This window comes from Salarias fasciatus, chromosome 7 (genome assembly GCF_902148845.1).
Source record: "Salarias fasciatus chromosome 7, fSalaFa1.1, whole genome shotgun sequence".
In the NCBI taxonomy this organism is placed as follows: Eukaryota; Metazoa; Chordata; class Actinopteri; order Blenniiformes; family Blenniidae; genus Salarias; species Salarias fasciatus.
In genome coordinates, this window is record NC_043751.1 from 26,603,925 (window position 1) to 26,630,987 (window position 27,063).

The window sequence follows — 27,063 nt, forward strand, 5'->3', positions numbered from 1 at the left end:
ACGCAGCTTTGAATTTCCATAACAAGGTAACACCACAATTATTAGTCACTCAGTGAGACCATAGCTCCCAAAACTTATTGCAATTTCCCAAAATGCGTCCATAACCGCGCTTTAAGCCCAGCAATTCCACATCAGAGTTACATCCGGCCCCGTGTTAAACTTTCTCTCCAAAAGGTGTTAATCATATACATCATCGTTCCCTAATCAGTCTTTTTCTGAATATTCTGAGCAGTTCTGCAAGAGTCTTAAATTAAATCCCTCACCTTGACTTCATATAAATGTAATACTGTCAATAAAGGAGATATAAATAGATAGGGGTGTAACCATTCATAATCTACCTGAATATTTTAAAAGGGTCTTTTGGGCAATGAGGCAGTGAAAAAAGAAGAAAAAGAGAAAGACTTGATCAATCGCCTGAGTTCTGCCTCTACAATCAGAAGTGCACTAATTGAAATGGTGAAGAGTCATCTAGCACCCTAAGGATGAGCTGTATCAAATTAGCAGGTTTTCCTTATGATGTCCTACAAAGTGATAAAATCCACTTTCATCTCACACGCGCCTCCCCTTTTCTGTCCGGACAATGATTGAGAAAGAGTTGCTTGTTGGCTGTCAGGGAAGAAGCACAAAGAAATGTTAAAGAGACCTTTTCAGTGCCTGACCCACTCAGTTTGTGAATCTTAATGCTTTTTAATGAAGACACGGACTGAAAACTGATCTACACGGCTTAATAACGGAGGAGAGAGGGATGACGACATTGGAGCTGAGCGCTCCGTGCTGTGGGGCAGCGATCGCCCAAAAGAAAAATTTGTAGCGTGTCAAAAAGAGTAAAGAAAGATCATGAGCGTTTAAAGGTGGCTCGGTGGACATATTAGAAAGGTGCTTACTCTGAGCCCTCATCACATGTCCACCTTTCCCTGAGCTTTTCTATTTTCAGTGTGAAGCTAATGAATTGGGATCTGGAAAAGGTTTTTCTGCAGGCTCACAATGAGAAATGATAAGAGATTATTTTAGAATGAAGATCAATGACAAAGTCCAAGCAGTATGAGGAGGAGGAGCAGCAGGAGGAGAAGGAGGAGGAACAGGAAAAGCATGTGCCCTAATGTAAGATGAGTGTAATGCGCAACCCGGGGCCAAAGGCAAAGAGCTTCATCTCACCAATTCTCTTCACAGGACTGGAAATTACTTGGTGCTGATTTATACAAATTAATGACCTGGGTTATTAATAGGCAGAAGTGCATATATTAAACACTATGAGTAAAGGTAGCTTTAATTATGCATCCTTTATAAAACCTGTTTGACTTCAGCACCTGCTGCGATGGTGCATTTTGAAAATTAATCAGATGTTTGAAAAAAAAAAAAAGAAGTAATATAGCAATCATGCCCCTCTTCTACTTTTAAATCATCATTTACTTCTCGTGTGTAAACCCGCTATTGGACGCACACTTTTGAAAAGAGAAGAAAAGGACTGTGTGTTGAAGAGTTCTTCAGCTGCTCGTGGCTGTGATGTGATACCAACAGTTTGGCTGATTTGCGGTCAAGGAATTTCTGCAAGTTTCATGTAGAGTGTTTCCTGTGAGTGGCTGAAGCTCTCTTCACATTTCTCCGGACACTCCGGGGCCACCACATAAGCGAGGGTTCCTGCCCTGCCCCTTCTGTTGTCCGAGGGGAGCGCTGCACTGACAATGGTGTCACCTCTCCCCCGGGGGGACACCTCAGAGTGATTTGTGGTCGGGGAAGACTGATGAACTGCTATTGCCACCCTGTTTCTTTGCAAGATCAATTCTACATGTAGGAGTGTGCTTTATGAATGATGGAGACCTCCTCAAGCCATCCATACAGCTGCCCAAAGACACAGCCCTGGCCCCCATTGCACCTACAAGGCAGGAATAAAGCAATCACTCTTCCCAACAGGGCCATGCATTATGCACCCTCACTCCAATGTGAACATTGCCACATGAATACACAGATAAGCCAACAATGCATGCACACAAACAAACACCACTATCTCTGAGCAGGAAATAAATGGAACCTCTCTTTGGCTTCGTTTCACTGCATTTTGAAGGAAGCGTTTATTTACAACTTTTCCCAAATTAAAGAATATTGGTCCTCAGTTCGGACCAAGTTTCTGAGCGGGACTCCCAGTTTGCCAGGCCTCTGCTCTGTGGTGCTTCTCTGGACAGACTCATAACTGGGTGTGGGCCAGCCACAGCGATCCGATGGTATTGAGGGATCACTCGCAGCACACATCAGAAGGCTGAATAGCATCGTGAATAGGCACAGCATACATAGATGTCATGAGTCCTGCCTCCCGCAGAGAGGTTGAAAGCAAAAAGTAGAGCGCAATGAATACTTGAGTGTTCTGGAGGCAATGAAATTGAAAGGCCTCTCTCTTTTTGCTAAAAGATTCCAGTAGAAAAATAGAAGTAGCTCATGCTTTTTAATCGCAACTTTGAGATTGATTGGGCGAACTTGTGTGCAAATCAATGCGAGCCTGACAGACGTTCTTCTTTTATGATAATTCTGGTTTCAAAAGCGGGAGCAGAGGAATAATGCAGCAGGCCTACCTGACAAAGGCGAGAGTGATACATAGTTGTTTAAAAAGTCAGAGTTTCTTTTTTTTCTTAATATGCAAAGTTCCTGTATAAAATTTAGATTTCTGAAACAACATGAGTAATCTGACATCGAATAATTGCAGTTTCATTTTTATTATGAACCTCAAAGCATTTATGAGGGTTAGGGTTGAGGTTTAGGGTCATATTTACATTAAAAGCATCTTGTCCTCTGTTTGGCAGTGTGCTAAACAGCCATCCGCTCTATGGATATATGTGTTTTAACACAAACTGCAAAGCAAGACAGATGTACAGCCGAGATAACTTCCATTTACAGTGTAAGCCAGGGAGAGCCACAGTGTAGAGGCCATATACTATTTATGGGTTAATCGATACAGTAGCTGGATGACACCATGTCCCCACTACTTTCTGTCATGATGATGGCTCACTAATTTTGGAAGGGCTGCTTTCTCCTCCTGCCTTCAGCAGGCTGCAAGACGGTTTAATTTGGCTGTAAAAACGCCAATCACCGGGTTACTTCTTGTTCCTGGGGGAGGTCATGATGGGGGCAAGTCCATAGGAGGAAATATATTCACATAGTTCTCTTAGAGACACCGCTAACCCCTGACATCCCATTTGGGTTGTAATTTCATGTTGTTAAAGTGACAGGGACCCAGCCTCTGTGCTCTCAGAGAGGAGGGGAGGCAGTGCCGAGTCCTGATCACAGAGGCCTTTAATTCTCGCTTGTGTGTGCACAAGTACGTGTGTGTGTGTGTGTGTGAGAAACGGGGAAATGAAGGGAAAAACACGACGCCTGTATGTCATCGAATGTGTGCGTGTGAAAGCACATCCCTGGGTTTTCCTGCATTTCTCCATCTGCAAAATATGTGTGTGGCACTGAGCAGCCCTACGCAGCGTGTTTTGGTATTTGTATGCGTCTTCTTTTTTTTTCTTTTTTTCCCTTTTTTTCCGCTGGCAGGGGTCAGCACACATCAGAAGCACAGGAGGAGACCCGGGACCATCTCACTCTGCAGAGATGCTGCTGGCTCGAGAAAAAAGAGAGACAAGCGGTGAAAAAAGCCTCATTACCTTGGCACTGAGACTTAATGCTCCTTCCTTGAACTGGCTTTGATCTCTACCTAATGTGGATATATGGGAGAACTGATGCTTTTACAGCGATGAAAGCTAACATTTAACTGCTCACATTAAATTAGCGGGGAAGAGGCATCGAACATGTTTGCGTTTTCAGGCGGTGTGGAGGGACACTGCTTTTCAAATGTTTGCACCAATAAAGAGCTTAATGATGTGAGTGTACTACAAAAATGACTTGAGGCCACTCGAGCTGTTTTTTTTTCTTTCTTGAATTTCACCTACACACTGCACATAATAAATAAACACGATCGTATGTACTGTTTGTTATATTTGCCATATTGCAGATGTGACAGCGCATTTAAATTGGTTTGCTGTTTTTTGTACAATAAAAATTGCTTTTGTGTATAATATTATGATTTAGTCCAAGGAAGAGATCAGTGATTGTTTCTTATATTGTGTGTATTATTGTATTTGTTTCTCTGTTTTTCTTTGTGCCTTATTGCTGCCTCTTGGCTGGGTCATCCTTGTAAATGAAAACTGGATCTTACTTGACCCACCTGGTAAAATAAAGGCAAAATATTTTAAATAATATGCTCAGTTGTGATTTAGAGGGATTTAATGTGCATGTATAAAAAAAAATCGAATTATGTGAATGTATATGTGGATAGTTTTTACACATACATGTAACCAGAACTATTAAAATCTTATTAGTACAGCACAAGTTATTCAAAATTCCCATGGAAATCTCACAATAGTGGACTAAATTAGTAAGAAACTGTGTTAAAAGGTTAAAAATGTGTGCTAATGAGTTCAAATGACTTTTTTTTTTTTTTTTTGCTAATATTATTCAGACATTTGTAGCTGTTGTGGCATGTAATAATCAGCCTCCCGCGTCTTATAATCAAGTAATGGCTCTTTGCAACCGTGATTCATATGAAAATCAGAGGTAGGAGGACACTGCCTAGTGTTTAGTGTGTGTGTGAGTGAGTGTGTGTGTGGTGTCCGCCCCTCTCTGAGAAGTAAAGAGTTAACGGAGCGGTGGGTTTGCCCATTCTCCCGCTGTGAGTGACGCGATCATCTCTCTTATCCCTCAACTTTGCCTGTTGCCAGACCAGGCAGCCGAGGTGGACGCTGGCTATCGCCGCCGATACTCCCACCAAAACACTGACGGCTCCCTCGCCTCATGCCTCTCATCTCCCCCGCGGGCTCGCTTTATTCCCTGACCATGATTTCCAGCTTTTCCTTCCATCGGACTCCCCGATGTTGCGCCGTCTACTACACGAAGGCGTGAATCTTTTTTTTTTTTTTTTTTGTGAGTAGAGGTGGATCTTCCCGGATACGGCGAAAGGGGGCAAGCTGTATGAAATAATAATAAAAGAAGAAAAAGACTTTTCACGGAAATCTCTGCCGATTAAAAAAAAAAGAAAAAGAAATGCCACGGAGGAAACAAGAAGCGCCGAAGCGCGCGGCAGGTACGTGAACACAACTGCGTAAAAAAAAAAAAAAGCGAAGGTTTACCGTGTCAGAGCCGCGCGGGGTTGTTTTTTGTTTAGTAAAGCTCACTTTACGGTCACTGCATTTCCGTTTCCACTTCGTGGTCGGTCTGACGACGCGCTTTGTCACTCTTGGCCACTCTTGTGCGACCTGATAGAAAGTATTCCCTTTCTCCGAGCGGATGTACAGTTTGTATACAGTGTCGAGCGGCGCTGCGTTTTCGCTCTCCACGCTCGTGCGGTTTACGGCAGCCCCCGCAAATCGGATCCGCTTGTAAACTTCCTATTGTTGCAAACTTAAATCCCGGATACTTTACCGATCCCGACTTTGATCTGTAAGAGTTAAAAAAAAAATAAAAATAAAAAAAAAAACAAAGCCTCTGTGTTTCAGTTCTCTTGATGGTGTGTCCCTGAGGCGTGCCATAAGGGAAGCAGAAGGGCTTTGTGCGCATTTGATCCGAGCGCATAACTTCTGGGGGGGAAAAAAAAGAAAAGAAAGAAAGAAAAAACTCTACCTCTGAGGATTTTCTTTTCTTAGAATAAGATAAACAATTTGAAAGCAGACAATGGGGTTTCGTGGGCTGGAAGGAGCCATAATCGACAGTTGCCATGTCTGATTTGACGGTTGATTGATTGGCTGTCATGCGGCTTTGATCTGATCCTTCCCGATTTGCATCAGAAAATCACTTCCCACCATGTGCTGCAGGCCCCTGACGTCACGTTTAAACCACTTTGAAAGGCCTTGTGTACTTTTTACTCTCTCTCTCTTTTCTTTCACTCACTCCCTCTCTCTCTCTCACACACACACTCACACACACACACTTTGTATCACTCCGATGGTCAAGTGACTCACGAAAAAGTGAAAGAAGCAGGGAGGGAAGGGTGGGGGGGAGGAGGAGGAGGAGGAGGGGGGACAAAGTGGTTTCACAGTGAGACATCACACACAGAAACAGACACACACTTCCAGCAGAGAACATCACACTCCCATGTGCACATGCTCACTTGTTCACTTTGAACACACACACACACACACACACACACACTCACTCACACAAAGTCACACACATACAGTGGGTAGAGGAGGCGGGAGGAGTGGGTTAGGGGTTGTAAAAGGAGCCGTGTGCTATGTAATGGAGGGGAGGAATGGGTTTGCTCTGTCAGACCGGGCCGTCACAACGGCTTTGTTTCATGTTTGATTTAATTGTCTCTCCCCTGACAGGCCCATTCATCAATGGCTTTAATGGTCAATCAGAGACAGGCTGAGTGAGTGCTCCCATTCTGTTTAGCCATAAGCTGGCCTGGGCTTTTATTTCATCAAAATGCCCCAGCCTAATGTACATGCTCACTGGCTCAGAGTGGCCGCGGGGAGCACATAAAGAATGACTGAAAGCTTTCTGATTTCAGATCAGTGAGAAGGATGTTTTTTTTCATCTCCTCCTCTTCCCTCTACTGTGTGCTCTCTCCTCCCTGCTACACTGCTGTTTCTCTGTTGACGAAAGGGAATAAAAGGCTGTAATGTAGATCGTTTTGTGTTTTTAGAAAACAACTTTTTCTCCCTGAAACCACGCTTCTTTGTTCATTCATTCATCTATTCATTTCTTCATTTTTTCATGCTCCCCTTCCACCCCTGTCAGTCAGCCCGTGCAGCTGCAAGTTATAAAGTTGTCAACTGTTCAGTGGCACACAAAGGGTGATGATGAATTGATTGCAGCACAGAGCATGGTGATAGAGAGAGCAAAGAAAAGGATGACAGATGATGGGCCTTGATTAGGGACTTAGGGGGAGAGTCAGCCCACTGCAACCTTGAGACTTGCATGAAAAATCTACCTCCCCCCCCCACCCCCCCACCCCGACACACACACATTCACACACACCCTATCTGCTTTGCTCTCTCATTGTCTCTCCAACACACACACTCTCAGCTCCTCTCTCTCTCTCTCTCTCTTTCCTGTCTGAGAGGGCTTCTCTCTCCACAGTAGAAAACTTGTTTTGCCTGCTTCATTAGCGTTGGTCCAATTAGCCGTGAGGCTGATGGAGTCCTGACAGGCACTGTGATTGGAGATGACAAGCTCGGGGTGCCCAGCCCAATGAGGTTTGCCACCACTTTGATGTAATCAACTTGATATTACACAGAGCCGCTCGCCTTTGGTTGTGCTGTAACTCAATTTTCTGCTGCAGGTGACAAATGGGCCTGCGTACCTGGGTCAGGTCTGAGTGCTCTTAACAACCAAGGGCAGTTGGCCACGTAAACAGCCAGGCAAACATGAGACACGGAGATTTTCCCAACGGTGGAAACAGAGATCCCTTTTCCTCGGTGCTCAGTGATTAGCTGTGCCACAGACGCAGTTGAAACGTCTTCAGAAAAGTTGAAATTAACAGGAAGTCAAGACGGTCTGTACGACATATTAGCAAAGACGGGGCTATTTTCGCTGGAGCGCCGTCACTGTCCGGCGCGTCTTAGGAGTAGATGCACTGTATTTCCAGTTTTCAGGGTGTTGCATGTGTCACCGCACTGTCAGGTCACTGCAGAGAAATCCACTCTCTCTTTCCACTGTCAAAAACATGTACTACGGTCACTTGTGTGAGTGTTGTAAGAGAGAGACTCTTATGGAAAAAGAAGAGTGGGGGGGGGGGGGGGGGCGGGGGTCGGTCTGATTTGGATAGGACTCCACAGCAACAGTTTCCTCTTTCTGCCTGGTCAGGATTACAGCTGCCAGACTGGCAGCCATCATTCATGTCTGAGTGTGTGTGTGTTTGTGTGTGTGTGCAGTCAAATCAGTGGGCCTGTACTCTGTAATCTGTCAGGTTTGAATGTGAGCCTGTGGTTGTGGTTGTGATATCAATGAATTCAGTAGTGACTGCAGACTACCTGTTGGGGTTGGGCTGCGATTCTTCCAAGCTTTTTCAGTCTAAAGTTTCATTGTTGACTTTGTTTTCACAGAACTTCAGCTCACGATAGATACCAAAGACATAGCCAAATTATGCTCCTTTTAGTATCCGTCAGCTTTCCTGTTGACGTGGGCAAAGCAGGGCCTCAGAGAAGCAGCAGGGGATTGCAGGTTGGGACCTAATTGTTCCAGCGACACATACGTTGACAGCGATGGCGAGCTTTACCAACAATACGCCGCTGCTTGGTGTTGTCTGCAGGTGTGAGTGAAGCAAATGTTTTGGCCTTGCAGGCCTCGCTGCTAATGAAAGTCCTGTGGCTGGATTCCGGCGGGGTTGAGTCACGTCTGTGATCTATGTGTCTGATAAGTGCATACCTAATGAGGCTGCGAGGACCGGTGGTAGGAGGCGGAGGAAGGCTGACGGAGTGTTTCCCACAGGTATTGACAGACGCCTTTTTGTTTTTGCCATAGGCCTTGACTCCATAAATCCTGCCTGTGTAATGATAACAGTGCCACCCTGCCAGCAAGTGACTAAAAGAGACAGTGTATGGGAAGAGAGAAAAAGGGCAGAGGGGGAGGCAGAGGAGGGGGCTCTGGTGGTGGGGAAGATGAGGAGCAGAAGAGCGGGGGCGTCGAAATGGGTCCTCTCTCCTTTTTAACACACACTTGGCAGATGTCAAGCCATAGGGCTGGGCTGTAGGAGAAAAAGAGGAGTGTAAGTGCTGTAGTAGTGTCACAAATAGAAAACCGTTAGCCATCCACTCTTCCCTTTCAGCTTTCAGTGTGCTTTCAGCCGAGGTTTTCAGCCGAGACTGCTGTCTGGGCACTGAGTCGCAGGCTTTGTAAAAATAGTCCCACCGCTGTTGTGATAGATGCAGCTGCACTGTGGCGACAATTGGGACAGGCTGGATCCCTCCAACCCCACGTCCCACCCACCCCTCCCAGAGGTGGGGAGCGTTAGAGCCTGGTGGGATGTGTGCTCTTTTCGGGGAAACTGAGCTGCTCCGGTCTTCAGGGGTCCTGAAACCCAATCCAGGAGGAGAATAGCCGGGCCATGCCAGAGAGCCGATTTCCTTTTCAACAGAGTCATTTATCACTGACCCACCCTTCGCTTCTGACACAGTGACGTGTGTCATTTATCAAACAGGCTTTACCAGACTCACAGAGAAGGGAGGTGGATAGGGGGCAGAGAGGAAGAGAAAGAGAGAGTGAAAGAGGGAAAAACAAGACACAGAGTGGACCGAGAGAAACCAAAAGAAGGAGAATGAGGTGCAGAGTCTGCAAAGAGAGACACACAAACCAAAGAGTTTTTTTTCCAGGGAAGAGCGAGTTTTCCTGAAATCCTTTAGGAGAAGCGAAGAGGAGAGGAGATTTTTTTTCTAGATGACAGGGAGGATTGAGTTACACGGAGTTTTGTTTTGATGAGTGACAGAATGTTCTTCCATGACACGTCTCTAGATGTCTGAATGAAGGGAAGAAATATGCTTTGTGAGTATACAAGTCCGACAAGTGTGTTAGTGTTGTTTACTCATAATATATGCGCAACGAGCGCACAGAGAGGCACTGTCGAGGTGTGTGTGTGTATCTGCGTGCACACGTGGCCATATGGCGTCAATGTTTAATGCTCCATGAGTGTGTGTGTGTGTGTGCGCACACAGCTCCCTGATGAACAACGCTGACAGGTATCACTCATGCAGCAGCCTGGCCTTTAAATGAACCCGAGCTGCTCTGCTCTCCCGTGGCCCTAACAGGCTCTCTCCAAGATGGATGCTTCTTTAAAAATCAGATTAATGATGGATACCAGGCTTATAGTGCCATTTATCATGAAGAATATTATTTAGGCCGGCCGTGTATGGCTGTAACTGGAGAGCCAGGACGAGAAGAAGCAGGGTGGAAAGCCTTAGACAGACACTCACTGTGTGATGGATGGCTGAGCGCTCTCTCTGAGTGTTACTAGATACCAGTGCCGCAGCAGTAAGCCATAATCAGATAGCCCAGGGATGTTTATCCCACAACTACACTACCCAGATTGCTTTGCCTGGAGGGTTGCTTTATGAAAGGTATAGTCAGTCAATATTGTCATCTTTAGAAAGTTAGTTGGATCATGGAAAAAAGAACTTGACAGTGAAGGCATGTGTGCTGCATTTATTGCAATTATACGCCATAAAAGGATCCATTGGATTCATTATAACTGTCAGGACAACCTAAAAATTTCCATTCAGTTTTGCCCAGATGAGTCCACAGACGTACGGCGTCCCCCAACAATCATGAATAAAAGTACAGTGAGAGGTCAAGGCAAGGCCAGCCCTGCTGCCTCTCAGGACTGTGGAGGGGGGGAAAAAAAACAGTTGTTTTGTTTTTTGTCCTTCTTTCGGTCTCTTCTCCGTCTCCGACCTCCTCCTCCTCCTCCTACACACTACTGTGATTTATGGTGGCCATCCATCTTCGGGCTGCGTCCATCACCTCCTCGTTGCTAGGCGATCATGGCAGCAGCTGTGTGTTGTGTGAGCGGTTTGCTTGTCCCACTCTGCAGTGCTGATTTCCCCCCCCCCCCCTTACACTTTACCCTGCACCCGAACCCTAAACTTCAACTTTGGGTGCAAAGCAGCTTCAGTTGTATTGTACATTTAGGCTGGAAGGAAATCCAGGGTGATTAACCGGGAGAAGTAAACCAAGAAAGGTGAATAAATTCAAGCTTAATCCTGAGTTTTAGTTCAAACTAAAAAAAAAAAAATCTGACCACTAAAGCGTCCACTTGCCCGAATTTAAAACTCATTACTGTTTTTAATGCTAAACTTTTAAAAGGGAGGAAAAAAAAAAAACTTGGAGCTTGCTACTTTTGCCTTATTTGTCAAAGATATTCATATTTTTCACAGCTTGTTTGGAGTCAAACAAGGACACAACAACAAAAAAATTAGATAGGTCTATGCCCCGCAGTGACACCCCCATGATATCACTTAGACTGTTTTACAGCCTTTTCCATGTGGCTCGGAAAACAAGGGCAGCGCAGACAGGATTTAAACCGGTCCGGTTCAGCTCAGCTTTCAAAACGCTCGACCAGGAGGCCTCCGGAAACATGAACACAGGATTCATTAACAACAGAAGTATGCCTTTTGCAAATTGGCGTGACTTTGATCTGCCATACTCAGAGTTTCATTTCATTCGGTCCTTCAATATATTGACAAGTACAACAGGCGGCTCAGGTACACTGATCTGCATCTCCAGATACTTGAATGTGGTTAATTGGGTCTAAATTGACATGTTGTTAATGCTCTATGTTTCGGGCTTCAGGTTCGGCTATAAATCTGCGCCGCCTCAACTAAAAATGTTGGCCAGAATAATGTTAGAGGTTGGAATTTACCTCCAACAGTAAATAAGGATTTAAAATGTCATCAAGTCAGACCGATAATATCCGATGCATATTTCTGGCTCCTCTCTCAGCCCTCTGTCTTACTGTTTTGCCCTGTTCACACAACCCAGTGACCTTTTAATAACATTGTTAGGTGTGGCCTAAACAGTTGAGGGATCAGGAGAAATGCAGCCGTTGTGCTACATGGACTTCTGCCTGAGTGTTGATCAAGTAGAGGGGGACGAAAAGGAGGGCGTTCGCCTTTCGAAGGAGGCTTGACAGACGACGTATCGCCATAAGAGACAGGCCCGATGTGCATTTTGAACCGGAACGTCACTTTCCTGTGGCGCGTCTCGGTCCTCGTCACTCACTGCCCTTGGTCCTGCACCTGTGGAAGTAGTTTACACCAATCTTTCTGTTGTTTGTTTCCATTTTGTTTATCTTGTTATTGTGGCTACTTCAAGCTGCGACTTGGTGCATTTGGTGGCCACTTTCTCATTTGGTGTTGAAGTGAGTAACAGGAGGCCTTTTTGGTGTTTGTGGCTCATCTCACGTCAGGTAAACTAGATGATTTTTCAGGACTTGAAGGTCTGTATATGCAGCTGGCAGCTTCGAGGTCCAGTCATAACACAGCAACCAGCTGAGGGCTGAATCTATTCACTTTCTCTCTCTCTTTCTTTCTTTCTTGCTTCTCTCTTACTATGCGCATTGACAAGGTTCAGCCCTAAGCTTCGCCTGGGGCCAGAATGATCTCTCTGTTTTTCCCATCTCCCATATCACACATCCTGCACTACAATCGGCGGACACAATGTATTCACAATGCCATCAGGGGGTAGAGAACACACACAAATAAAGACTGACAAAGATATCCATGATTGCCTGTAACACGATAGCCTGGACAGGCACAATGCAACGGCACGGTTATGCATTAAAATCCTAGAAAGTGAACAGCAGCACAAGATACCCTTCACTGGTCGTATCTGGAAAAAAAAAAAAAGCTTCTTATGTCAGGACTTGTTAATTTTTAAAATGGCCACAGATCACCTGTTACATTTTTTTCTCGTGGGACTTTCAGCCAGCTTGTAAGGATCAAAGGGAAAAGAGGGAGAGACCTGAGTTTGATTGAGTGTGTTACTTTGACAAATGTGTACAAGAGAAAGGCATTTTAGGTATGTTACTGATCTGCTGCTATTTTGACAGAATGGGGCTGTTTTGGACTAAATTATTCTCATCTATTTGAGGAGTCTTATACTGCTGGGAAACTTGAGAGCGAGTGAACAGGCAGTGGTTTATGTTTTTCCCCTTGTGCTTTTTTTTTTTTTTCCTCCTTTTTGATTGAAAATGAGGTGACTTCCTATCCTGTCGTGTTATGGAGCTGTTTCCTGTCAGTAAGAGCCCCCCGCTGAGGGGCCGTGTTGGTTTAAGGGCGTCAAGGTCCAGTTAAAATACTGTACACATGTCAAGATCCACACATGTTGGGATCCAGTTTAACTCTCTCCTCTCACAGACAGCACCGATTTGTAGTTTTCTGAACGAGAGCATAATCAAATGTCTCAACCTACATGCAACCTTTTGCTTTCTTAATTTGATTCAGTAATAATTATGATAATATGATGTGGGGTGAAAAAGTACAGCGGTTGTACGATATGTGCTTTCTTTTTTCCTGTTTGATTTAGTTGTTTTCTTTGGACAGCGCTGTGAAACTTTTCCTTTACAGTGACCTATAAGAGACCACCCATGCAGACGACATCCTCTCCCTCCCTCGATCCCTGTTGTGTCTTTGTATGAAGCGCTGTTATAAATAGATTATAGAGGTTTAAATCCTCACAACATTAATTTCTTTTATTTTCCTTTCTTCTTTTCCATAATGAAACATTGTGACTCTTCTCCATTCACCTAATCCGATATTACATATGCAGTGAGTGTACATTGTTCTTTTAAGAGATTATTTTCTTCCACTATCTTAAATGTAAAATATCATTTCAGAAACAAAACCGAAATAAGGCACCTTTTTATTCTTTCAATAAACAAGCATCTGTCATCCGTGCACCCACCCTTTTAGTGTGTAAGTTGTGTAAATATAGAGAGAGAAAAACACAGATGAAATATTGTGCTCATACAAAGCTCTTTTTCTTTTTTTAATCGCGTTGCCTCTGGCGAGGTTGTGTTTTTGACTAAGCAGTCATTTGGTCAGACACAGGTAGAGCTTTTAATGACACATCCTGTTTACCCTGCTCGTGTTGGGTGTGATCTGACTCCCAGACTGTTTCCTCAGCTGCGGAGGCCAAATCAAGAATATTCCCTGCGGTCATCAGGGGGGATGATTTAAGAAATGGGACTTATGTGTGTATCAGCACGACGGAGAGATATCGAGTGGTGTTCTCTGAAATTTACATTCACTGACAAAAAAAAAAATCATATGCAAATCAGCTTGAGGTCGCTTTCTTTTCTATTTTTTTTTTAATACTGATAATTATAAAAGCATACTGTAGAAGTGCAAATATATTTTTTCTTCTTCTTTGAGAAAACACATGGTAGATTTCCTTTTTGCATGCAGAGCTCGTTTTAACACACAGCATAAAAAAAAAAACAAGCAAAGCTTTCAGAGAAGAAATAACCCACAGGACAGAGGAAAGGAGACAGTGAGGTAGAGACACCGAACGCCTCGGCTTCAGAGGCAGCCACAGCACCTTCCTGCTTAATCACCCCCTGTCCCTGCCCTCTCTGTTGTTCCTGATCGTCAGAGCAGCACTGCAGTATTTCTATCAGATGATCTCTCCCTCCTCGTCTGCGGCCCTTATGTTTATGAAAATGATACTCCACAGGAATGCCTCCTGCATGCCAAGATGTCACTGTCTTTCCTCATCGCTCGCATCTACGTGCACGTATGAGTGCGTGTGTTTGTGTGTGTGCGTGTGTGTGTGTGTGTGTGTGTGTATGTGCGCGCTGGTGGGGGAGAGGAGGGGTGTCAAAATTGCCTGACTAGTTTTATTTATAATTACGTGGGGGTGTATTTGAGGTTGTGTATGTTCAAGTGAAATGTGTGTTTTCGCATAAGAGACTTCCATTTTCTGCAGCTTGCGTGTTTGTGTGAATTTGTTATCGCTATTTCCGTGTGAGCTGTGACTGAGATGTTGATTGTGTGAAACTGTACCTCCTACCCTTCTTACCCCCCCCACCCAAAGGAATCATTCATGGAACCTAATGATTCTTGTCTTCCCTCCACATGGCATCGGCTCAGTCTATCATTATGGGAACACACACACTCGCACACGCTCACACTTTATTTTTCTCTTTCTCACACCCACACACACACTGGGAAAATTCATACATTGGCCTTACACCATATGTTTAGATATTAGTTAAGACTGCATCCAAGACTATTGTTGTATTCATAATATTCATAATTTATTCTAAGGGAGCCTCTATACTCCCATCACCTTTTATTAGCTTGATAAATCACCTCTGTTGTCAGTCAAGGCAGGGAGAATAATTGGATGTGGTTGTCGCCCTGTGTGATGGATTATCAGTCATTGGGGATTAAATTAACAGATAGTGCTCAGACATAATGGTTTTTGTTTTGCATTTTAAATTGCCTGGGAGCACGGTTTGACTGTATAGGTTTTTATAGCTGGTCCGTTTGGACTTCTCTCACTACATGCTATCTGGTCTTAATGACAAACCAACAATAACCCATAGGGCTGGAGCTCTATTAGTATGAAATGTAAAACGTTTACAACCAGCTTAAAGCACATAGAAGGGCTGGGGAAGGCTTATAAATGTTATAGCGTGACGTGAAATGGGATATAGCAGGAGTTTGATGAAATGGCGAGACACTGTGGAGAAATATGTGGAATATTTCCTTGTTGAAAAAGAAAAAAGTGGCCTGACAACTTGGTCAAGCAATGAGTCGGGCCTGCCTGATGCAAGCTGACATCTGTGACCAGCTAGTCAGCACACAAACACATTAAGTGCCTCATTCTGGTTGGGTTTCCTGTTTAAAATCAGAATCTGACACAAATACCTTCCAGAAGAGGGGAAAAGACGGTGCAGCAAAGGCTCGCTCGTACGTTTGCCCATGCGTGAGCGATTTACCTCCTCGCCTCCTTCTCGCTTCTCCCAGGCCCCTCCCTTGCCTCCACATCCACATTATCATAATTGTGTCCAGAACATGAGGGGCCGGGGAAGTGATCATGTCATTTTATTTACACCCTGCTTGGCCCTTTTTACAAACGACATGCCACTGACTGCCAAGCGGACTGGGGCCCGACGACATCTTTTGATCAGGGCTGTCGGGGTCTATCAGCGGAGAATGGCAGGTAATGGATACCCAGTGACAAACCAAATCTCCGGGAGGACGGAGAGTGGGCCGCACCTGCCAGGTCTCCATTAGGCTAGCCTCTCAGTGGGGCTGCCTGCTGACTGTGCCCCCAGGGCCCAAATCAGACCAGCGCCAGCCGCATGGCTGCCTAGAGATTGGCTGTTAGCACTGGAAATGAGAGTTATTTCAGCTATGACATTTTTGTTTAGACTGGATGTGTGTGCGTGGGGCAGTGGTGGGGGGGGTGAAGGATTTAGTCACAGTGCGTGTGTGTGTTCCTGTTTGTGTCCACAATGCACAAGCTCGACTGTGCGAGTGCTTCAACCATTAAAGCTTTTACCTACAGGTTCTTTCTTTTGGCATCCGTCTTATTTTACAATATTGTCCAAATGGCCTCAGACCTGTCCACAGGCCATCCACTATTTTCAGATATTATTTGTTTTTCCTTAAGTTGACGGGTTTTGTGAGTGAGGTGGTCAGGAAGTGAGGGAGTGGGGGCCTCTGGTGACACAGCGGGAGAAAGGGGTGAGTGGTGGGTGAGTTGGCATTAGGTGGCCAGACTCACTGCCACAGCAGTTTGTGTAGAATATGTGTGGATCCCAGTGTGCTCGCTCACTCCCACACTTACCGTCATTGTTCATGTGAGCTGTCGACACTGACATGCAAAGACATACTGTATGTCGCTTATGAATTGCTAATATTTTAATCCTCTATATCTCTCTTTCCATGATGCCATCCCACTCCTTGTTATTGTTTGTTTCTCTGGCCTCTCTTTTTTTTTGGGACTGTATCATGCCAGTCATTTAACACCTGTTTAGACCGCTGTCAGCTTTTAAGAATATAGTTTGACACTGACTACCTCCTCCGTATCGAGAAAGTAATGAACTCACTTCAGTCCAGATGACAATGTGGGATGTCTATTCAGCGCATCAAAATTTGATCAACATTTGACATCCCTTTCTTGAAATCCTTCAAGATATGCTCATTGCCTGTGTGTGCGTGTGTGTCAGTATGTATGTGTGTGTAATCAGAGAAGAGGCAGATGAAGAGGCGTCAGACATATTAACTGACAGATGGAGGTTGATCCAACTCATTTATTACCCCAGAGGAGAATGCCACAGTGAGATTGGGCTTCATTAATTTCAGATTTAGTTTTCATTTCAAGCTGTTGCGCCCTGAGATAAATAAAATGGTGCATTATGTTTTTGCCAAGATATTTCTTTTTTGTTTTCATCCAATAGAAGGAGTGAAAAGAGGGGAGGCATAAGTTCCGTGTGGCTGGGGTAGTATATAAATACAGGCTCGCCTAGAGGAAAATAACACCTCAACGGTTGATGAGGTGAAATGGGATGACTGTAATTTCTCAGCTCAGCTTTAAAGGCTCCCACACAGATGGCTCATTTATCCCTGGGAGTCCTCGGGCACACATAGCAGGGAAACTTTTTCTCCAGTTATTCTAACATAGCGTGTTCACTCCCTGCAATTTAACTCATCTCTTTCCCTCTCCCTTTGTCTCTCCTCGCAGCCTATTCTCCCGAGGAGTTGACCGAGCCCGGTGTGGAGGATGAGGGAGCAGAAGCTGACGACCTGCCCTCAGCCCCTCAGGACGATCCTCCCATGAAAGATGGGTTTGTGGAGCAAAATGATGGGACTTCTAAGGAGCAGCCATGTGACCAGGAATCAGCTGAGGCCACAGAGTTCTCAGGACAAGAAATGGACAGTGAGTCACATGTGAGTGAGACCAGTGACCGCCTGTCAGACTTTGAGAGCCCATCCAGAAAGGTCGAGGGCAGCTCGAGTGCAGCATCTCTGAATGCAGATGCTAAGACTCCACCCATTGGCATGGACACCTTAGAACAAATGAAGGCAATCTACTCCAGCTTTTTGACCAGTCCCTTGTGGTCACCGCTGAACTTTAATTCCACTCCACTACAGACACAGTCTTTGGCTTCCACAGAAAAGCCAGCTCGGAGTAACAGCACTAGTAGCAGTAGCAGCTGCAGCAGTGGTAGCTACGACTGGCACCAAACTGCAGTGGCAAAAACATTACAGCAGCTTCCTCCTCAGAGCCGAAACCCTGCTCACTCTGAGCCCAGCCTCTTTAGCACAGTCCAGCTTCACAGGCAAAACCCAAAGCTGTTTGGCTCCATCTTCACTGGAGCTAGTAAATTTCGTTGCAAGGGATGTAGTGCTGCTTATGACACTCTGGTGGAGCTCACAGTTCACATGAATGATACAGGTCACTATCGGGATGACAACCAAGACAAGGCTGGCAGTGGAGCAAAGCGCTGGTCGAAGCCACGCAAGCGATCTCTGCTGGAGATGGAGGGGAAAGAGGATGCCCAGAAAGTTTTGAAGTGCATGTATTGTGGCCATTCCTTTGAATCTCTCCAGGACCTCAGTGTCCACATGATCAAGACCAAACACTACCAGAAAGTGCCTCTGAAGGAGCCGATGGCCCCTGTGGCAGCCAAAATCATGTCTTCTAAGAAAAGGGGATTTGTGGGATTGGACCTTACTTCCACACCACGCTCCAGAGAAGGAACCCCCAAAGCTAAACATGCAGAGCTGAGCGAACCTGCACAGAAGCCTTCCTCAAGCCCCTACTCCACCCCTAACAACCGCTATGGCCATCAGAATGGTGGTAGCTATGCTTGGCAGTTTGAATCTAATAAATATCAGATCCTTAAGTGTATGGAGTGTGGGAGCTCCCATAATACACTTCAAGAGCTGCGGACCCACATGATGGTGACAGGACACTTCATTAGGGTGACCAGCTCTGTGGGGAAAAGAATCAAAACACTTCCTGAGGCGACCTCCCCCAACCCCGTGAGGGTTACCACACCTACTGAACAGAGGGTCCAGTCTGTACCACTTGCACCCTCCACCTTCTCCCCTCCACCACTCCAAACCACCACCACTCCCCCTGCCATTTCCCCTCCTCTCAAAGAGATCAAGAAGGAGGAGGTTGAGGAGGAATGCACTAAAGAAGAGACTGTTCGTAATGAAAAGCAAGTTGCCGTAATGGCTGGTAAAGAGGAGGACAGCGAGAAAGAGGAAAAATATGACATTTCAAAGTACAACTATTTGACTGAAGAGGACCTGAAGGAGACCCCGAAGGGGGGGTTCGATATTCTTAAATCATTGGAAAACACTGTCACGTCAGCTATCAATAAGGCACAGAGTGGGAATCCCAGCTGGGGCGGCTACCCGAGCATCCATGCAGCCTACCAGTTTCCCAGTTCACTCAAACTCCAACAAGGTGGCGTGGAAAAGAATTCACAGATGAAGTTCCTGTTTAACGGAGGGGATGGAGCACTCTCCTCCCTCGTCAAGAACCAGCCTCTCATTTCCCCACCACTCAGTCAGTCCTCGCCTTTTCCCAGCAACAACTTTCAGGCAATGGAGGAGTTGGTGAAAAAGGTGACAGAGAAAGTGGCAAAAGTGGAGCAGAGGGTTAAGCAGTTGTCCCCGAAGAGGGAGCATCAGCTCTCGCCGTGTAGCAGCGAGGCTGGAGAATCACACAAGGGAGGAGAGGCTGATTCACCTCGGGAGTGGAGGGAAGTCACCCCAGCCAATAGCGACAGGGGAAGCCATAGTGACCGAGCATCCCCAGCAACAGAGCCCAAGAGAGAAACAGCAGTCAAATCCCCACTTGCCTCAACACTGAGATGCAGCACCGCCATTATCACTGGTCATACTCCTCCTGAGCAGCCCTTTGTCAACCCTCTAAGTGCTCTTCAGTCAGTAATGAACATTCATTTGGGGAAAGCAGCCAAGCCCTCTTTGCCAAACCAAGATCCCCTGAGCCTGCTGTCTAGGCTTAGCCAGAGCATGGCTGAGAAGGCCGCTGTCGCTGCTCCTCCGTCACAGACCAAAAAGCAAGAGTGTGTAGTTGATAATAGTTTTAGCCAGCCCAGTGATGACCAACCAATGGACCTGACAAAAGGGAAGAGTGATAGAGGAGGCTCAGTGGGCTCAGCCCCCCTAACACCTTCATCCACAGCCTCCTCTATCTCCCCCATTTCTCTTGTCACTCCTGCAAAGCTAACAGTCGTTTCACCCTACACATCCAGCAGTCCTCTACATGAAAATGCTTTGTCGGATATCTCGGACATGCTGAGAAACTTGACACAGTCTCATCACGCCACAAAACCTCCCTCACGGTCCAGGGTCACAGAGAAAACAGAAGTGGTGGGCTCTACCCAAGAGGAAGACGAGGCCTCCCTGCACGGCCACAAACGAAAGGGCCGTCACTCCAACTGGAATCCACAGCACCTCCTCCTGCTGCAGGCCCAGTTTGCCTCAAGTCTGAGGCAGACGTCAGAGGGAAAGTACATCATCAATGATCTCAGCCCACAGGAAAGGATGCACATATCTCGTTTCACCGGTCTCTCCATGACCACGATCAGCCACTGGCTGGCTAATGTCAAGTATCAGCTAAGGAGAACAGGCAGAACCAAGTTCCTTAAGAACCTGGACTCCGGTCAGCCGATTTTTTTCTGTAGCGACTGTGCCTCACAAATCCGAACCCCAGCAGCGTATGTATGCCACCTGGAAGCCCACCTGGGGTTCAGAATCAAGGACCTGGCCAAGCTGTCCCCCAAGCAGACTGTAAGAGACTCTCACACTGTCACTGAGAAACTCGTGCCCCTGGAGTCCTTCCTTTCTCCACAATCACAAGATGACTGCAGCAGTAATGGAGCTGTGTATCGCTGCCAGCTCTGTGTCCGCAAGTTTGCCACTAAGCACGCCATCAAGCTTCACCTCAGCAAGAGCCATGGGAAGTCTCCAGAGGACCATCTGCTATATGTGTGTGAACTAGAGAAACATTAAAGTACTTTTAGCAGTAGACATACTGGAAAACATATGTAGAATGACTGTTGATAGCAAAAAGAATAAACTGAATATTGGAAACATGTGGTAATGCACAAAGATGCCATGAACTACTGTTAAAAATGTCAGCACAAGGTGTTTACATCGGTTTGGCCTATAAGCATTTCTGATTTCCCTGGATTTCAAAGGTCATTAATTTCACGATAAAATATGAAAAAAAAAAAAAAAAAATTCAACTACTTCAGTCTGCATTCGCCTCTGGTAATGTGACACCATAGTGGACAGATTATTTCATGATCACAGTGAATCTTTTGACGATAAGGTCAGCTATTAACTTGAAATGTAATAACTTTATTGTATTTATTTTGTATTTTTGTGTCTTTGGCTTTGATTTGCTGGTAGACTGCATGTTTTACTGTTACGTTTGTACAGTCCTGTCCTGTCCAGATTTTAAAAAGCATTTTAAACTGGTCTCTCTTTTTTTTTTTCAACACCTAAAAAGGCCAAATGCCTGAGAAAGCTCCTTAAAAGAATCTGCCAAACTGCAGAAGTTCATTGCTTGTTTTTATAGTTTTCTGTGTACAGCCTATTGATTTTCTTGCTGATTGTAAAAGCTGCCTTGTTCTTTATCATTGAGTAAGGGGCACTCAGAATCCAGGTCTGTGTAAAAAATGTACATAAAGTGTGTAAGCTTACAATTTGCTGTTTAAATTATGCATACTTGTTATATTTCCTAATTTAAGAGGACTATGACTATCCACTGGTGCAGAGCCTTTGAAGAAGATTAAAAGGACACTGTTTTGCACAATAGTTTTATAAATGTTATTTGATAAAAAAAAAAGACAAATATGTTAATGCTTTGTGCTTCTATGATTAAATTTAATTAACTGCCGCATAAAACTGTTGTTCTCTTTAATATTTTTCAAACTGAGATTTGATGATCGTTTTGCATTTTAGGGGGAAACAATATTTTAAAAGTGCTTTAATAATGAAGAGAGATAACAGCCGTATTATGGTTTTCTCTTCAAAATGTAATTTGCTTCAAGCTGCAAAGATAAAAAGCCTCACTCCTCCAAAATATTGTCCACATTTACATGACTAAGCATGCACGGATCAGCTGACGGATTACTCGCGAGGGTACAGCCGCATATCCGCCGAATAGAACTTAAAAACCTTTAGCCGTGCAGTTGTCTTCGCAACTGCAGTTTGTCAAGTATTCTTGGTGATTTCTGTGTCGTTGCGTTGTTGTGGGGTGTGAGTGGTGCCACTGCCTGCAAGGCGTCTGGCAGGTGGTGTGTGCTGCATGTAAACCACCAGATGTTTCTGAAACGAGCCACTGGAGGAGGAGGAGGCAGGCGGGCTACAACAGCAGGCAGAGTGGGCTGATTACCACGGGGGCTTGGATGCCATCAGGAGCCCTGGGCACAGACAGCAGATCTGGCACACACCTGGACTCCAAGACTGTCCCTTGGAAAAAATAAAGCGGATCCTATATACGCGCGCTGAGACAAGCTGACAGTGGTGCAGAATGCACAGACAGGTGCTATTCCCTCAAAGCAGGCTTTTGGATCTAACAATATTACTGGCAGGTGTTGATGCTATCAGAGTAGTCACAATTCAGGCTCAGTGCCATGTAATGAGAAAGTTTTATTTATTTATTTATTTTTTAAATGTGTTTCACTATGTGTGGCAAAGGCACACACACACACACACACACACACTCGCATAAACTCCTTAAATTTTCCAACCATCCACCTTAGTCTTATTTGAAGACGCTCAGGGACACCATGTTCCTTCTGTTTGATGTTCCCAGGCTTTGCTTGTCATGACTGACTGACTGAGTGACTTGGGGCCGGGGAAGTTATCTGGTTACTATGGTGACGGCCATTTGCCCAGCCTCTAACCCTGCTCGCTCACTCAACAGAGGACAGCTCGAGTGCAGCACACCCATTTACTCTCTTAAATCTCATCATCTCGCTTCAGTTCCTCCCACCCGGGAACAGATTAATTAACACACACACACTGTGTCCTGACCCCGTCTTCTCACACAAACTCATTACCGCCTCAGACTTGCTCCCGGCCCTCCGACGTTTAGGATACATTTGTGAAACGTTGTGGGAGAACCCAGTGATGACTCACATCTGACAAGCAGAATAAAGCCCTTAACAAAGGATGATAATTGAAAGATGGGATTCCAGCCGGTAGCCATTGATAATGCAAATGAAAAAGGCTGAGCGGCCTTATTGAATATCTTGTGAGTTTCCAGAGCTTACCGAGTGCTTGCAGAAATAAAATTATCGCTCCAACGTGATCTTTTTTTCTTTCTTTCTTTTTTTTTTTTTCCAACACTGTATGTGTTGATAATGCTTTAGGCTTAGTGATGGACTTTGGGTGAGGATGGTTGGGGGCGTTAATGAGATAGTTGACACTTTGGGGGTTAATGAGAGGCTGGAGGGAGAGGGCTAAATGATTGGACTTCTGCTTGAATGAGCTTTATAGTGGCTGCTGGAGAGCAATGTGTTGGAGCTGCAGATCCGCTGTAGCCAATTATTTAGCATAAAAAAACCACAAACCTCCTCTCAATTGTATTTTTCTGTGATAATAAAGAGGAGATTAGATGTGTTATCCATTGTTCTTTTGTCTTGACTATCCTTGAGGGTTGGGTAGTTATAGACGCCGATGCGCCTCAATGCTCCTAAAACAAAGTCAGCAGTGAAGGGGGAAGAAAAGAGGCGGACAGGACAGGGATAGGATAGGAGGACAATGAGTCCCCCCACTCCTCCACTCCACAGATCTCCCATCAGCTCTTGTCATCCCTCTAATGAATATCAGTTAAATTGCTCTCTGGATCTGAGGAGTTTGGATGTCAATGTGATTTGTGTGAGTGTGGCGGATGGAGGGGCCCAGACTAATGAAAGGCGAGCCCAGCCTGACAGAGTGATGAGCATCAAGCCCATCAGACCAATCACACAAGAGTGGCTGACAGCGCCAACAGATAGACAGCTGAGGAGGAGAGACTATGTATTTAGAAAAAACAAAATGGCTGCCAAAATACTGGCAGACGTCTTCAGAGGACAATGATATATATCACTCCTGTCTCGGCGTGCTTGTACAGTTGCGTAAACTGATACAGGCCACAGAAGTACAGTGCACGTTTCTGGATATTCATAAATTCTGATCTCAGTGAGATTTATAGAAGCTGGTTCTCTAGTCTTTGCACGGCGATTGTTAATCAAAGAAAGACTTTAAATATCAACAGGTTATGAGGATAAAATGAGTTAACTGTTATTAGACAGGAACAGCAAATCAAGCGTTCCCCTGGGCACCTCTGTTCTGTTCTGACATCACATTTGATAAACAGTCGTGTTGTTGGAATTAATTTTTACGTCTCTAAAAGCCCCCGCATGCCAAGATGGAGGAAGTGTTGCTCATTCAGGTAGCCACCGCGCCGACAGTGATATGATGTCTTCTGACAGCGGTGCAGGAGTCATGGAGCTAAGAGAGCTTCAACTTGGACCTCTGACCCCGGTTTCTGCCGTCACATGGATCTGACAACCACCACAAAGGTCACTGGTCCATCAGCGTCCATGTGAAAAAGCAATTATTTCCTTTAAAGAAAACGCCTGCATATAATAACTTGTGTAGACTTAAGTTACCTGTGAATTTCGGTAAAGATATGTGGTAAACAGAGACAACTGAGATACACACACACAAAGAGGTGAGTTTAAGGTGATTTGATTTCCGAATGTGCCTCCTCTAGTGGGTGCAGGTTTTCGTGCTGCTGCGTTGCAGAGCTCTGCCGCTGCCTGAGATAGCTGTCAGAGGCATTTTGGTGTGATATCTGACAGATTTGCTAAAGACACTCGTCTCAGGGCAGTTCTCTATATATCGTTAGTTTAATGCACAATGACATGACCAATTATAGCGAGCTCCATGCTCAAATAGCATGTCAAAACCTGTGTATCAATCCATTAGATCCTGTCTCCCATCACATTAAGTGGTACCTTTAGCTATCTGTTCGGCACGTAAAGAAAAATGCTGACGGAATGGAAAATCTGCCAGTGCTGTTCACAGAACTGATGTCTTTTGGAGAAGGAGCCTTTCTCTCTCTCTTTCTCTCCCTCTGCTTTTTTGTCTCACCGTCTCTCTCTCTCTCTCTCTCTTTCTCTCTCTCGTTTTGCTGCTCTCTCCCTCAGTTGCTCACCCAAGCCACGAAGCACAAAATGCATAAACAATACATCTAGATAATGGCCTGCATTGTTTACTTAGCTCTGAAAATGTATTTGTGCAAAACTCTAAAATGCATTTAGGGGGAATCATTCACTCTGTGTAAAGCCTTGTTGACATTGGGGTGCTCTCAAAAGCAGGCAAAGTGTCATAACAATATCATAGATCACTGTATCAATTGGAATAAGAGGATATGATGTGCATTAGCTGCAGCAAACCAGTGAATTCCACCAGTAGCTGCTCTGCCTCTCCCAGTATTTCTGCATCAACCTGCTTTGTTGGCCACGACGGTGGGTGGGAGGAGGTGTGTGATTTAGTGCCGTTGGTCCTAACGACCTCTCCGTCCTTGTGACGAGGACACACAGCCTCGGGGCTCTGGCATGGAGGATGTGCCTTGGACCGCCTGGCACCTCGCCTGGCACCACGCGTGGCGACACGTCCACACTCTGCCACCCTCCTGATGGATTGGCCTGTCTGTGGTGCCACCTTCATGAAATCACTTTTTGATTTGTTGTCATGTTTTTCTCCTTTTTTTCCTGCTACTTGGGCTTTTCACGGGTAAGAACACCCTCTGGTCAGGTACTACAAGAGTGATTAAATTAACCTTCAATAAATCAGCATAATAGAGCATTACCTGCGAGTGTGCGTGCGTGCCTGCTTGATAATATGAAGGTGTGCGATCAAGAGGTCAGCATCAAATGTCCATCCGTGGCTACTATATGAAACACAGTTGCCCTGTGGCTGAAGCTGCTCTTTCCAATGTGCCATTTCACAGGAAACACATCAATAAGGCGCGATTACAAGGCTGACAAAATTAATCTCAACTGTCATTTCACAGAGCTCCAGTTTGAGTGTGCTCTGATCACGTTACATTAGCGGGAAGCTACTGAATGATTTGGAGTGGAATCAAAATCCTTTCGACTTCCCTTCTGTTTGTCAAAGGCATGTTATCGTTGTGAACAACTTCTTATCAGCTACAAATTACAGTTCTGAGTGCGTCTTAACGCAGGTGACATGTTGGGCGGATATCTGGAGCTTTTCGTAGAATTAGTACAGCATGTCGAGTGTTGACTGATGAAGCCTTGACATTTTGTGCAACAATAGAAAGTGCGAAATTTGGAAAGATTCAAATACTAGTTTAAGTATTCAACATTTGAAATAGATCTCATTTAATATTTAGTTATGATCCATTTGACACTGATGTTAGGTGTCATGATTTCAGGTGTAAAATTGCCATTTGAAGAACAATTTCAACATTTTGAATCATACTCCACATTTATTTGCTGCAGTGTTGACAATAACTCATTATAACACCACAGTTCGACAGACCCCCACTGCGAACTGATTACTATTTCCAATTAATAAGTGGTTACAGTTACCGAAGTTGCCGTAAGCTTGCTACTTGTTAATTTTGTTGTAGATGGAAACAGCTGGGGAGCTGACTCTTTCTGCCCCACATCCCTCCGAGGTGGCTGTTAACTTCAGGTATTTTGGTGTTTGATCTCAGCTGGTTGGTTCTTGCTTCCTTTCCTTGTCACTGGTTCATTACTTCCTGAACAGGTGTTACGCCAAGTGAAACGAGTATTCCCCTTGAACAGGCACCTGCAGTTGAAAATATCACACTTTAAATGTGACTGATTAACTGGAACAGAACATAATGAGTGTGCACCAACATCTGACTTTGGACTACCTGATGTAACTTCAGTGAGTGAATCAGTGGTTAGACTGACCCACACGGCACTGACTGCTCGGCTAATGTGTCACTGCAATACAGTGCACACTGTTAAGACCGACTGCTCTCAGGAAAGCTCCTTGAAAGTTACATTTACGATGGAATTTTCAGGATGGGGGAGGGAAAATTTAAATAGTTTTATTTTTGGTTGCTTTCAGTTTACATGATGAATCTAAATGTGAGACACAAGTAATAGTTAAGTCCCATGTAACAATTTTTAATACAAATAACTTGTAAAGTAACTTAACTATGTAACTAAGTAATGCACCAATGCCAGTACCGAATATCGTGTCCTCGGGGTAGTACTCATACTCCCTGATACAATAAATGTTATTGAAAATTACAAAAGTAACGCAGATGATAAATTATTCTGTCTAAATACCAATAAGAAACAAAAGATTGTTCATACAACACCAACAGTTTAATCACCACAGACTTTTGGACCAGCAGAGTTAGCCGGACGTCACTCATTAGTGTAACTGCTACCTCTAGCCGCGCTACATGCTACATGCTACATGCTACATGCTAAAGCGTTTCATCGCTCACACAGCATCAATGCCACATGCTAAACATGAT

The 27,063-nt window shown here is 45.0% G+C and overlaps 1 protein-coding gene across 1 annotated transcript; it reads left to right on the forward strand.

Annotated features, from left to right (window-relative positions):
• Window positions 1-4,752: 4,752 nt before the first annotated feature.
• tshz3a (teashirt zinc finger homeobox 3a) lies at window positions 4,753-21,200 on the forward strand. The gene is made up of 2 exons (XM_030096158.1): window positions 4,753-5,113; window positions 17,218-21,200. The coding sequence occupies exons 1-2, from the start codon at window positions 5,074-5,076 to the stop codon at window positions 20,526-20,528; spliced, it is 3,351 nt and encodes a 1,116-aa protein (XP_029952018.1). The 5' UTR covers window positions 4,753-5,073; the 3' UTR covers window positions 20,529-21,200.
• Window positions 21,201-27,063: the final 5,863 nt, after the last annotated feature.